General features: G+C 37.5%; 1 protein-coding gene across 1 annotated transcript; it reads left to right on the forward strand.

The window, feature by feature from the left end:
- Nucleotides 1-1,798: 1,798 nt before the first annotated feature.
- On the forward strand, nt 1,799-11,808 carry hcn3 (hyperpolarization activated cyclic nucleotide-gated potassium channel 3). The gene is made up of 7 exons (XM_028461909.1): nt 1,799-2,247; nt 6,793-7,222; nt 7,300-7,461; nt 8,243-8,461; nt 8,992-9,138; nt 10,181-10,421; nt 11,612-11,808. The coding sequence occupies exons 1-7, from the start codon at nt 1,799-1,801 to the stop codon at nt 11,806-11,808; spliced, it is 1,845 nt and encodes a 614-aa protein (XP_028317710.1).
- Nucleotides 11,809-14,352: the final 2,544 nt, after the last annotated feature.

Here is a 14,352-nt window from a genome sequence, read left to right on the forward strand (position 1 = left end):
TTGAGATTTTGAGATCAGTAGGTTAACTTGATAAAAAAAAATATAGTGAAAAATACATTTAATATTAAATACTGTCCCTTCTTGAATGAAAAAATGCATTGAGGAGATCATTGATGAGGTCGTGTTGAAGGCTTATTAAAAATTCACTGTTTACTTCATGGAGTCACTTCTACAATATATCCGTAGCCTAAAGAGAGCACAGGTTGAAGCGATGACCCAGTAAGTGCAGCTAAGGCTTCTCAGGTGTGTCTGTTCCGGTTGGACAGACGACAGACACATAAGCCCCTCATAGAGCTAGTAGAGATAGTACTGACACTGAGCACTGACAGACAAAGGAGAAATGTGATCCAGTGTGGGAGACCACAATATGATTTGCAGGCCAGCACGCTCTCACCACTAAACTATAAGTCTGTATCAGAAAATTGATTATCATGCTTTATCAAACTTTTGTTTAAAGTCAGAGTTTCTATTTGTATTGTCAATCTAAAATACTTATTTAAAAAATAAATAAATTATGAATTTGAGCCAACAGGTAACTTTCTCCCTTTTGTGGGAGTGATTAACAGTACTGACTCACTCTGAATAATAATAATAATAATAATAATAATAATAATAATAATAATAATAATAATAATAATAAGGGTGGGACGATATATCGTACGACAAGATAACGCAATATTTAAATCTCACAAAGTGGTGTCGTGATATCAACTGCCAATAATTGTAGACATGCTGATATTGCTGTGAAAGAACATGTCTATATTTGAAATCTGGGCTGTGTTGACTGTATATAGTTTGACTGAAATAATAAATAAATTAAATAGTTATGCAAAGTTCTTGCACAGATTTTTTCAAAGGATTTCATGAAGACATGATTCAGTCTCTGTTTCTGCACTTTTTACAGGAAATATCTGTCGTAGTTATTTTATTGTTTATTTCATTTTTTTTTTTTATTTTTGAAGGTCATACCCAGAGTGTAAGAATATGCTCAGAGTTAAAGTAAAAAAAAAAACTAGTTGTTTTTACAATTTTTTTTTTTTTTCAGTCTTTTTTTTCTCTGTTGTTGTTTTGTCTCTTTTTGTTTTTAATACATGTTTGAAATAAAGAAATTAATTTAAATTGTTAATACACGTCAACACTGTTCTCACCTTCAGCTGTGTACATTTGTAGCCTTTATTTCTTTATTCATTTCCGTGATTTTTTTATCATCTATTTGTAGTTGCAAAAGTAAATTACTACTTTGGTTTATTGCAGTTGTTTATTGAGTTAATTATTTCATATTATCTGTAAACTGTGTATAAAGCACTTTGTGCTGACTCAGACATCAGGACCAGCTGCACGGCTGATGAAGGGATGGAGGGGGAGGAGAGAGAGAGAGAAAGAAGAGGAGAAACCGTCAGACAAACAATCCGATTACTGAGCGACACTGAGCCGAGCCCCCAGTTAGTGTCAGCCCGTGTCTGACTGCTCACCCAGCCTGGAGGCACACGGAGGTGGCCTGGGGCTGCTTTCCTGTGCCAGTGACGCACTGGTTCAAATAATTAATGTTGTTCCTTTTTTTTTTTTTTTTTTTTTTTTTTTTAATGAATGGACCCATGGACTTCATTTGAATGCAGACTTTCAAGTTTGAAAACTTTTTAGACCTTCTGTTATGACATTTTAAATCTTTTGTTGGTTTATTAATATTTTTTAATGCTTGCAACAGTCAAACAAATAGGGTTTCACCAAACTACAAGTGACCTTTGAGTGAACATCTCATTCAGAAGATAAACACACATCAAGCTCTTCATTGGTGAAGATGACCAGCCCCACCAGGAGCATGGATGAGCAGAAGGGCCCCACCGAGGCCCCTCGATTCCGCAGCTGGAGCAGCCTTCGCTTCTCCAGGTGGAGGAGCAGCTCCCTGCAGAGGAGCAGCACTCCAACCACCCCCTCCCCAAAGACCGACAAAAGGAACGATGTGACCAGCACCCTCTTCTCCCTGGTCAACACCCATAATGAAGACTACACAGCAGACCCAGATGGGCTGTTGGACACCAACAGAGAGGCTGGAGGAGGAGGAGAAGCTGAGGAAGAGCTTCAGGACCAGGCATCTACTTACTTCCAGAAGCAGCTTGGCTCCATGCTGCAGCCTGGGATCAACAAGTTCTCCCTGCGCATGTTTGGCAGCCACAAAGGTGTAGCTGCTGAACAGGAGAGGGTCAAGAGCTTTGGAGTGTGGATCATCCACCCCTACAGTGACTTCAGGTAGAAAATGAGCCGTATTACGCTCAAGATTTTACACATAAATCATTAAAACAAGCCCAAGTCTGTTAAATACAATTTATTGTACAAATTTAACTCAAATCTATTATATCCAGTATTGATAAACTCAAATTAGTAGTTTTATTTTGCAATGTTTTGTCTCCGGGTGGTATAAATATCCAAAAACGATATTAGATTAGATAGATAGATAGATAGATAGATAGATAGATAGATAGATAGATAGATAGATAGATAGATAGATAGATAGACTGCATTATTTATTTACCCCAATTTAGGGTAATTTACATACAGATTTATAATGTAATCTATCTTTTACAAAATAGTGTTAATCACAGAACAAAGAAAAAAATAAATAGTTTGTTCTCATCAGTTTGATTAACAATGTCGTAAAAAGGAAGACTTTAAATCACTTAGGACAGTGGTTCTCAACCAGGGGTACGTGTAAACCTTGGCGTCCTTAAGTATGAATTTATTTCCATCATAATTAATAATTTCAGAAGCTTCTTTCAGACACTTTTCCACCCACTGACAATACACAACATCAATGAAATAAAGAATAATGTGGCATTATTTTCCGCCAAATATTTTTACAAACATGTTGGCGATTAATAAGCTTACAATTAAAAAAACTGAAGCCTAGTTGTTTTCTGATATACAATATCTAGGAATGCACACCAGGAAATAATTCATTACTTGGTTTTAATAATAGTTGCATCGCTAAAGACAATTCATATTAGGTTCAAGGTAAAAAGAACAGGTTGACATGTATAAGATGCTGCTGCCCACGCTGCAGGGGAGGCCAACAAGTAAACATGTAAACAAGAGGTACTAAATTGGAGTGATGAAGGGGTACGCGGAGGGTATACACGAGACAGAAAAGGTTGGTTAACGCTCCACTGGGGTGACTAATCAAATGCCTCGTAAAAAAATAAATGAAAAAAAAAACGCAGTGTGAATAGGTCACAGGCATAAGTCAAGTGACACCTTTCCAGTTCATGTCAATCACACACATTTACCCATAGAAACAGATTGAAATGATTAAATTGTAGTTGCTTTATAGAGAAACTTAAGTACCCACAAAAAAGATACATACAAACAAGGAAAACATGCAAAGTCATTTTAATAAAAGCATGGAGCAAACTCACAACACTTCTAATTGTTTAAATACCGGTCCTATTTTTTGGTTAGATAAAAAAACCTCTATTATTTCTAATAAGTGCGCACTAACATGACTTTCATCAGTCAGCCTCCAGCTGAAAACACACACCAAGTTTGTCCAAGGACAAAGTCCACAGCGCAGCAGACGATGATTCACAGCACATGATAAGGCGATGAAGGGATTTGATTAGTGATACGGTATATAGGACAAGATCTGGATTAATCATCTGGATTATGAGAACACTCCTCTGTGACTCCATTGGTACCTCCTCAGCAGGCGGAGGGCAGAGCCCCAAACCCCTGATTACACAGGTGATCCAGTGCATCCCCAGACAAACAACAGGCAGTGTTTATTCTATAGTTAGAATCTGGAGGATTTGACTTTTTAGTTCTTGGTGAGATTTTAACACTGATGCCAGAGCTCTTTGGGTTTACACTCCCTAATAATAGCAAGAAATTTAAAACATTATCAAACACCAGGCCTATGCCAGACAGAGGGGATAAACCTCTGTGTGGGGATTATTGCCCTATAAGAATCCCTATAATTCCCATCTTGCTCTATTATGTAACAATACACAGACAGCTGAGGGGGGATTACCAAAGGTCTGCTCTCCTTGGACCTTATGCTCTAACTTCATGCTGTATGAGCACGTTTTTACTCAGCCCACCCATTTTGGGATTAAAGCCAAAATAGCATTTCCGAAAGTTGCTGCAATGCTCGATACAGTATGATGATGGTTGGTAAATACAGCAAGAACACATTTTGTGTATTTAAATGGTAAATGGTAAATGGACTTGATTTATACAGCGCTTTATAACCACACTGAAGCAGTCTCAAAGCGCTTTACATATCAACTCATTCACCCAATCACTCTCACATTCACACACCAGTGGGACAGGACTGTCATGCAAGGCGCTAGTCGACCACTGGGAGCAACTTAGGGTTCAGTGTCTTGCCCAAGGACACTTCGACACATAGTCAGGTACTGGGATCGAACCCCCAACCTCTCGATCAGAAGACGACCCTCTACCACCTGAGCCACGGTCGCCCATATATATTACCTTTACATATGTAATAAAAGTAAATTGAAATTGCCTTAATATTGCACATTAAGCTTTGGCAACACGGGAAACAGATACTGTAACTGTTTTCACCTGTTTGTTTGAATTCTGACAATTCAATAACGTTTTCTTGTCCGCAGCTGTTTAGCTCTGATAAACGATTCAGGGAGTCACCGACTTGCTTCACCTTTGCCGTTTCACTTTCCTGCCTTTTTGTTGCTGAAACTCATATCAACACTTTACAATCTGAGTTAAAGCGCATCAAATAAAGCAGCTCCTGTAACTGACGCATTTACTGTCAGTTTGGTGCATTGTGAATGCAAACCGAGCCTAATCAAGATACTATCATTATCAGCTGTTCTCCGCTCTTTTGCATAGACTTACATTCACTGCTTTACATTCTCAGGAGAGAGAAAAACCGGCCCGTTTGTGAGACATTGTGGTCGCCATTTATTTGGGGCGGCAGTGGCTTAGTCCGTAGGACATGGGTTGGGAACCGGAGGGTCGCCGGTTTAAGTCCCAGTACGGTCCAAAAGAACAGAAGTTGTTCTGGTAGCTGGAGAGGTGCCAGGGCACTTCTCAAGCACTGCTGAGGTGCCCTTGAGCAAGGCACCGACCCCATACACTGCTCCCTTCATTGTAAAGCGACTTTGAGTACCCAGAAAAGCGCTATATAAAATTGATGTATAATAATAATAATAATAATGTTCAAGTCATAGACACAAAATCTGTGCCCCAACAAAATGGTGGCTCCGGTAACTAAACCAGCCGGGTTCAGCTACAGGTGTTGTAACACTAACAACAGAATGGAGCCAGACAAAAATTGGCAGCTAACAAAATTGTGATTTTGCCACCGGAGCTGGGTTATCATTAAATGCCATAAATAATTAGGGTAAAACATTCTGAAATGTTGAATTTGCAAAAAAGCCATCACGCCCCTCTCTGCTTCTTTCCAAAGTCATTGCTGTAAAAGCTTCCCAAAAAGGTTTGAATCAATACTGCTCAATGAGACGAGGGGTACACACGCTGATCAACTGTACCTCCTACAATATAAGAAGTGATGACAAGCAGTCATGTCAACCAGACTGTGGGCATGCAGGACAGAGGAGCCATAGAGTTATAATGAATGAGCACATCAAACACTTTTGTGTGGTTTTCTCACAGGCTTCACATTGCAGGGCGACAGTAATCAAAAGTATTCTGGGTCATATTCTGTTTCTGTGTCTCTGTAATCAACGAGGGGCTGTGAAACACTATGTACGGTAATTGACACTGCTTGCAAATGGCCTGTGAGGAAATCCAAACCATGTAGCCATGGTGTAGATACTGGAGACCATAGAGGAAATGAGACCAATTGGAAGCAAACAGTGACACCTGGACTGCAGACCTCCACCTCCCATTATCTTGTTCAAATTATGTAAGCTTTCAAACAAGAACTGTAAGTAACAAACAATCCTGATCTAAGATATCTTACATCTAGATCTATACATCAAAGCCATGGCTGACCCAGTCGTTTCTGCAGCTGGACCATTATGCAATGGAACTTTAACACAATTTTATCAGCTTTTCTTTGCTACTTTGAGACAGTGTACAGCAAATGTATTATTATTTTGTATCATGACTTTGTTCAAAGCATTTTTCCAAACTGCCGTGAAACAGTTGCAAAGTATCGTATTTGTCCTTCGAAGAATTATACCTGCATATAAAATAAAACGCTATTAGAGACGAAAATTTTGTATCACCAAATGAACACAGGATAACACATTACACCACAATCCCAGTAGACATTTTTAAGGCCAATCTATGGAAAGTAAAATCAAAGCAGGCAAAACCAATGATGAAACAAGAGACCAAGCTGTAGGCTAGTGAAAAATAGATGATCGACAGCTAACACACACATACACATGATTACAGCAATAGAGGTGACATAATCAGGCCGGCCTGACAGGGGCACACTGAGAAACAAGGAGGGCCAGGATGAGATAAGACACCTGAAACCAAAAGTGACCCAGATGAGACACCCACCATGATGGTGCATGCATTGGTTTTCTACCTTTGTCCAAGAACATGTATGCTGGGTTAATTTGAGTCTGTAAATGAACTGTAGAATGAATTATCTGGTTGTTTGCCCTGTGATTGAAAAAACGTCTCTTCCAGGTTAACCGTGTCATACACCCTACACCCTCTATAGTCTGAGATAGTTTCCAGCGACACTGATACTTACTTGCTGTGCACATGATTCAGATATAATGTGAAGGTTTCAATCTATTGTTTAACATGAGTTGCCGTCTCTTCTGCCCTGTCCAGGTTTTATTGGGATATTGTAATGCTCTTGTTGATGATGAGCAACTTGGTCATTTTGCCCTGGGGAATCACCTTCTTCGAAGACCAGAACACCATGCCCTGGATCACCTTCAATGTTCTGTCCGACACACTCTTCCTCATTGACCTGGTTTTGAACTTCCGTACGGGCATCTTGGGAGAGGACAGCAACATCATCCTTGACCCCAAAGAGATTCGGATCCAATACCTGCGCACCTGGTTTTTGGTGGACTTTGTTTCGTCCATCCCTGTCGACTACATCTTTCTTATTGTGGACCTGGAGAACCTACTTGCGTCCTCTGATGTGTACCGCACTGCTCGTGCCCTCCGCATTGTGCGTTTCACGAAGATCCTTAGTCTGTTGCGACTTCTGCGGCTGTCTCGCCTTATCAGATACATCCACCAGTGGGAAGAGGTAGGAAAATGAGTGAGGAGATAGAAAGGTGTTCAAACATATATGTTCCAGCTTTATGTAACTTATTCTTTTGTCAGATTTTTCACATGACGTATGACTTGGCAAGCGCTGTGGTGCGTATAGTCAACTTGATCGGGATGATGCTGCTGTTGTGCCACTGGGATGGCTGCTTGACCTTCATGGTGCCTATGCTACAAGACTTTCCCCCAGACTGCTGGGTTTCCAAAAACAACATGGTGGTGAGTAAAGTATACGTCCTTTGCCTTTTGTGAAGAATCATTGAGGGGTTAACTTTAGGGTGACCATATTTTGATTTCCAAAAAAGAGGACATTTGGGCCAAAGTCAGCATACTCAAAGTACTCTACGTTTTCTTGAATCTACCTTGTAATGGCAAAATACAATATAAATAAATAGGTTGTTATTGTTCATAAGGTTAACAAAATAATTTCTGTCTTTATAACAAAGTGGCGACTCCAGTCAATCACCTGTCCTTCAAAAATCTCATATACTGTATGCCTTCTCTCAATCATTGAAACAAAAAGAAACAATGCCTCCTAAAAATTAAAACAATAACTAAACCTCAAGGCTTACAGAACAGTAAATAACAGTGAACGTCAATAAATAATCTTTTAATCTCCCTCTCTCTCATTCCTTTGGACTTTGGTTTCTTCTACTCTTTCTTTTCCTGGGTGACAGTTTAATCAAAACAAAGCAGCACCTTTAATAATTATGTCACGTGTGAGTAAAATTACTGTAATGACACCATATTGGCGGAATTTCTTAGACAGAGCAAATATTAGCAGAGTTTTGGTCGAGATCCCTGGGAAACTCTGTCAATTTCAATAATTTGTAAAATATCCCCAGACAAGACGTGAAAAGAGGACACGTCTGGGTAAATCCGGACCTATGGTCACTCTAGCTTACTTTAGCTTTTAAAATATATCAGACCTTTCATGTCTAGCCTGGGCACAAGTGATCAAATGTTTTGACTGTTTTTTCTTTGTTTGTCCTCCTTACAGAACAACACGTGGCACATTCAGTATTCTTACGCCTTGTTCATGGCCATGAGTCACATGTTGTGTATAGGGTATGGTGCCCACCCCCCAGAGGGCTTGAGTGACGTCTGGCTCACTATGATCAGCATGGTGGTTGGTGCCACCTGCTATGCCATGTTCCTCGGCCACGCAACTAACTTGGTGCAGTCCCTGGATGCGTCGCACCGCCAGTACCAAGAGAAGGTGATCCTCTCTGAAACCTTTTGACCTGCAATCCCTCACGTGGATGCTAATGTGATTATAGCTTTCAGATCTAATATCGCAGTCATGTATTTCTATTTCTATCACAGCTTTGCTATAGCTTGTGTGTTCTTTAAAGTATTCATAGAAATCACGCCAAATAACTGGAGAATATGTGTATTATCTATTAGATTAAACGGCGCGGTACCGTGACTCATCCTGGAGGATTTTCACAAGATAATACAGAGTGGATGATAGACAAATGACATCACCTTTGTTTTGAATGACTGATTGCTAATGCCCATTACAAATTACTTTATAATCCACTTAAAATGATAAAAAAAAAAAAAAAAAAAAGCTTACAAAGTAGATAAAGTAGATAGAATGAATGCGTGATTGCTGTGCTTAGGAATAATTCAGCTAACACATGGTTGAAAATGTGACCAATTGTGCCATCTGACACGAGTCCTGTACAGTATCAACATATCCTCACGACAGCCTAATCACCATGTGTTTCGCGTGAACCTTTTCAGTACAAGCAAGTGGAGCAGTACATGTCATTCCACAAGCTACCCGCCGACGTCAGACAGAGAATCCACGACTATTACGAGCAGCGCTTTCAAGGAAAAATGTTCGACGAGGACAGCATCCTGGGAGAGCTGAGCGATCCGCTCAAAGAGGTGCGTCAAGGGTTAGAAGAAGCGATGCAGTTTTCATTTTCAATTTGTCTCAACTGTTAGAGATCAGGCACACGTGTCAGAGAAAGTGGTAGAATATGCTGTCTTAATATGTTTGAGAGCTTTGATGCACTCGGTCTGGTTTTCTTCAACAGATCAAGATCAGTAACATGTGAATTAAATTTGAGGAAAACAGACCCCTATTATTTAAATCAGATTGAAGTTAAAATAATGTATCTAGATTCTTGAGGTGAAAAAATAAATAAAACAAACCTTACATTTTCCAATTGTGAATAAAGTAACAGGTTTTGTACAATTTCTCAAAAAACAACAAACTTTAATTAATGCTTAATTTAGATTCACAAGAGATAATAAAACAAATTTAGATAGTACACTGCAAAAAAAAAAACTACAAGTTGAATCTCAAATAAATCAAGGTATCAATTTGCTCTCAATCTGTTGGGGGTAAATACTACACAATATATCATAGTTAACTTAACTACTCAAATTTTCAGCTATGCGTTTCTTTAAAACAATTTGGTCAAATAGCAGTTATTTAAGTTTAAATACAACCCAAATTCATGCACAAATTTATAGTTAGCAAAATGTAATATCTTTAATGTTGTCTTTAATTTAACTCAGAATATTTTTACTGAATCTTTGACATCTGCTGCAATGGTACAACTATAGGCTTTATGATAACCTGCAGGATAGATGCAAGTATAAAACCAAAACAATAAGAGGAGATCATTTGTAATGAATAACAAAACCTTAAAGAAACAATAATCCATTATAAAAAACCACAACACCGCAAAGCATGCTGGGAAAACTGCACTTCGACACTACACAATTTTCTCATTTCCAGGGATTAATTAAAGATAACAAGGACTATTATAGTCTATTAGCCAAAGTAATGACGACAACCCACAATCTAAAAGTACAATTTTCTGGCTTTGGCATATTTTGGTGGATGACTCCACCATAGTAAGGAAATGGACTGTTTCTACACTATGATGCACAGTGAAATATAATTCCCATTGTGCAGGAGATTGTGAGCTACAACTGTCGAGGGTTGGTGGCCAACATGCCGCTGTTCGCTAACACAGACCCTCACTTTGTGACTGTGATCCTGACCAAGCTGCGCTTCGAGGTCTTCCAGCCTGGAGACTTGATCATTCGAGAAGGAACTCTGGGTCGGAAGATGTACTTCATTCAGCACGGAGCCGTTACTGTTATCCCACGTGGAAGTAAAGAAATCAACCTCAACGATGGAGCGTATTTTGGGGGTAAACCAAAAGATTTTAAAGTTTTTTATGATGGCAACACATCACATATTATAGATACAGAAGAATAGTAACATATGCTTTATTCTACTTGGACTGCTGATAACAAAGTTCATTAAAATTCAAATAAGATTTGCAAGAATTAGAGCAGTGGTTCTCAAACTTTTCAGCCCATAACCCCCCAAATAATGCTGCTAAAGACCAGGGAGGGCCCCCACTGTACCTGAAGGTGGTTGAACACAGACATGAACATTCAAGAACAGTCATGTGGAGACAGGGCCATCTATAAGGGGAATAAAGGGGAGAGATTTTTGGGGTCTACCCATAAAGTCAGCAAAATGATGGTCCATCCATTGTTCTATGAATCTGTGATAACCACATTTATTTAATTATCTGAATAATATCCACGTATAGTATATAGTCATCTTAAAGATGTAAATCCTTGTTTTAATCAGAAATAAAGTAGTGGTGGAAAAGGGGTTTTAAAAACAACAGAAATTGGTTAAAAGTTGCAAATTAGAGTGGCCAAAAATGGAAGGAAAAAGTGGTAAAAAGGGTTAAAAGTGTCAATATTGGAAAAATTAGTTTCAACTGGCAAATAATGGGCATGACAAATCGTAAATGTGGTTAAATTGGCAAAAATAAGCATGATATATGGTGAAAAGAGGTTGAAATAATGGGTCAACATATGCGACAGGTGGGAAAAGAGGTGGATAGTCTTTCTAATTGCCGAAAATGTCTTGAAAGGAAAACATGCGCAGAAAAGGTATCGAATTTTGACGGAGAAGTGGCAGAAATGGGAGTAATGTAGCAAAAATGCATTAAAATGAGAAGAAATATGGCAAGAAAAAGTGATGAAAATAGGTTGAAATATGGCAAGACAGTTAGTTGCAGAAAAATGGTAAAAATAAGCAAAAATGGGCTCATATTGTAAAAAAAAATCCTTAGTTTCGTGAAGGCATCTGGCGATTCCCTCCCAGTGTCTCGCGATGCCAAATGGGGTCCTGACCCTGAGGTTGAAAACCCCTGCATTAGAGTCTAGAGTCTAAACAAACCTCAACAGAGATGATTCAATCAAGTCAGAAGTTTCCAAATATCACCAGTGCAAAGATCTCAAAGCTTCACAGTGAAGAAAGATAATAAAAAGTGGAATAGTAAACTAATAATAACCTCTTCCTTCCCTCTTGTCTCAGAGATCTGCTTGCTGACCCAGGGGCGTCGCACGGCCACGGTGAAAGCTGACACCTACTGTCGCCTTTACTCGCTGAGCGTGGACAGTTTTAACGAAGTTCTGGAGGAGCATCCTCTGATGAGGAGGGCGTTTGAGAGCGTAGCCGTGGACCGACTGGGCCGGGTTACACGCAAACAGTCCAATGCTTCTACTCAGTGACCTTTTTCCCTCCAAACATGCACTTCGACTTGGACATTGGCATCAGATTTGTTGACTGACTGAACTGATAAAGAAGAAATTACCTGTGGTAATTAAACAAGATGATACCTGTACTATTGTAACCTTTACTTTGTCTCCATTAGTTAGTTGACTCTCAATACGTGAACATGTCTTTGTATTATTTATACACGGGTTGTTCTTGGATTCTTGGAGACATTCAAAGTATGAGGCGCCGATTGTAAAGTTGTGCATGCTAAAATAAACGGCAAGTTTTTTGCAACATTTAGCAACAAATCACATCTAAAATATGTTTGTGAAATATTGTATGTTACTTTTGACCAGATTTACAGTAATATTTGGAAAATTTATATTTACTTTCCCCATAAAAATATAATGTCGATGTTAAATCTAAATGTTAAATATAAATCTAAATGTTTAATTTAATGTTAAATCTAAATGTTAACTGTTAAATCTAAATGTTAACTGTTAAATCTAAATGTTAATTGTAAATCTAAATCTAAATGTTAAATCTAAATGTTAACTGTTAAATCTAAATGTTAATTGTAAATCTAAATGTTAAATCTAAATGTCACGGGTGAAACTAAATATTTAGCCAATATGCAAATTCACCATTTAGATAAAGATTAAATTAAGAATTAACATTTAGATTTGATATTTAGCATCTAGATTTAGATTTAACATTTATATTTAAATGTAACATTAAGATTTAATATTTAGCATCTATATTTAGATTTAACATTTATATTTAAATGTAACATTTAAAATTAAGATTGAATATTTAACAATTAGATTTAATATTTAACATTGAAATTATATTTTCATAAGAAATAAATATCACAAATTTCACAAATATTGCTGTAAATCTGATCAAAAGTAACATTAAAAAATGCACATACTTTTTTTCTAAATGTGGCTTTTTGCTAAATGTTGCAAAAGTTGCTGTTTATTTTAGAATACCCAACTTTAAAATCTTCACCCCATATCAAAGCAGCTATATTTAGCCTTGTTTTTCCTTCACTTTGTTTTCCTACCCCTGTTTCAATAGTCTCCAGTTGTAAACGCTGGTCAGGGATAATTAATTCTTGATGTGGCATTCCTGAGTTAGATAATAAATTAAATCCTCAATACTGTGTGCACAGGAGCACCAGCTGGCCAAACACATTATATGGATTTCCAAATCAAATGATCCCTGAGTTTCCCAGTGGGAGGGTTTTATGGTGATTAAGCTTCTATGATGTAATACTCGAAGGGCATAGAAAAAAGGTATATATAGGCATCATATATATATATATATATAAATATATATATTTTATCCTGTTAAATATTTAATTTCAGAATAAGGTCTCATTAATATATTTTTAAAATCTATTCCTTTGACATTATTTAAGCCCAATGATCAGGTGTCACTATCTTAACATTTTTAGATTTAGATTAAATGAGGTAATACTTTCATGGGGTTTTCTGCTTCCACCTTATGAAGCTAAAGGGAAAAAACAGCCAGGCTCAACATTTTTTACTTTCAGTGTTTCCACAAAACTTTGAATAAAGGATTTTTGCACTGACACCTAAGTCTGAATGCTTCCAACACTAGAACTCTCCAGTAGTTATCAATAAATACATTTACATCATGTTTTTTTTTGGGGTGCTTTTTTAAAAATTTTATTAGCTCAATTTACTATTTCCAAGTAAATTATTTTAAACATGCACACAAATGCAAATAATAAATTACCTAGGTGGGTTGTTTTTAATGGTGGAAATGGAAGTACCAGGAGAAAATCATAAAAAGTCTACACAAAAAAAAATCCCAGGTGCACCTGCTGCTGCTGATTCTGTCCTGTAGCATTAGGACATTCTATCTGTTTGTCTCTATGAGTCATAATTAGGCTTTTTGCTATACAGTGCTCATTTTATATAACCTGAATATAAACCACTGTTTGTGTTTTAGTGTCAAATCACAAAATCTATATTTGTAAAATGATCCAATTCAGAGCACCGTGCTACTTTATATTCCATCAAATTGTTTTATATCAGTATACATTATATCATATAATATATTCCTTCATCACATCCAATATAGAAGATTTTGCCAATCGCAAAAGATATATGGAGCACGATTTACGCTGAAAATATTGATAATTAGGTCAAAATTCATACAGTCACTAATAATTTACATGCATAAATCATTAATTAGTTGTCCTGATACAACTTTTTTACTTCCGATACAATACCAATATTACAGCCTTGCGTATCGGCCAATACCGATATTGATCCGATACAATATCATCACGAATCGAACATACTTTTATTAGTTATTTTGTAGTGTGGAATGTTAGAAAAGGCTTGAGAATAATAGTCAGCAACAGTAAGTATGAGAAAAACTATATTATTATTATTATATCGGAGCACTTATATTCATTTTCTGGCTAATATCGGACCAATATCCAATGTCAATATCGAATCGGTACACCCTTATTAATTAGTGCACAATATTATTATGTCAAGTAGTCTCTAAGCTACAGTGAG

Source organism: Gouania willdenowi, chromosome 11, assembly GCF_900634775.1.
Source record: "Gouania willdenowi chromosome 11, fGouWil2.1, whole genome shotgun sequence".
NCBI classification, from domain to species: Eukaryota; Metazoa; Chordata; class Actinopteri; order Blenniiformes; family Gobiesocidae; genus Gouania; species Gouania willdenowi.

What these genes read in the sequence shown, in the direction of transcription:
- hcn3 (XM_028461909.1), top strand. Translation starts at nt 1,799, where the DNA reads ATGACCAGCCCCACCAGGAGCATGGATGAGCAGAAGGGCCCCACCGAG. An exon ending in ACATCCACCAGTGGGAAGAG is followed by an intron (nt 7,223 to 7,299) that starts GTAGGAAAATGA and finishes TTCTTTTGTCAG; the next exon opens with ATTTTTCACATGACGTATGA. An exon ending in TGAGCGATCCGCTCAAAGAG is followed by an intron (nt 9,139 to 10,180) that starts GTGCGTCAAGGG and finishes CCCATTGTGCAG; the next exon opens with GAGATTGTGAGCTACAACTG.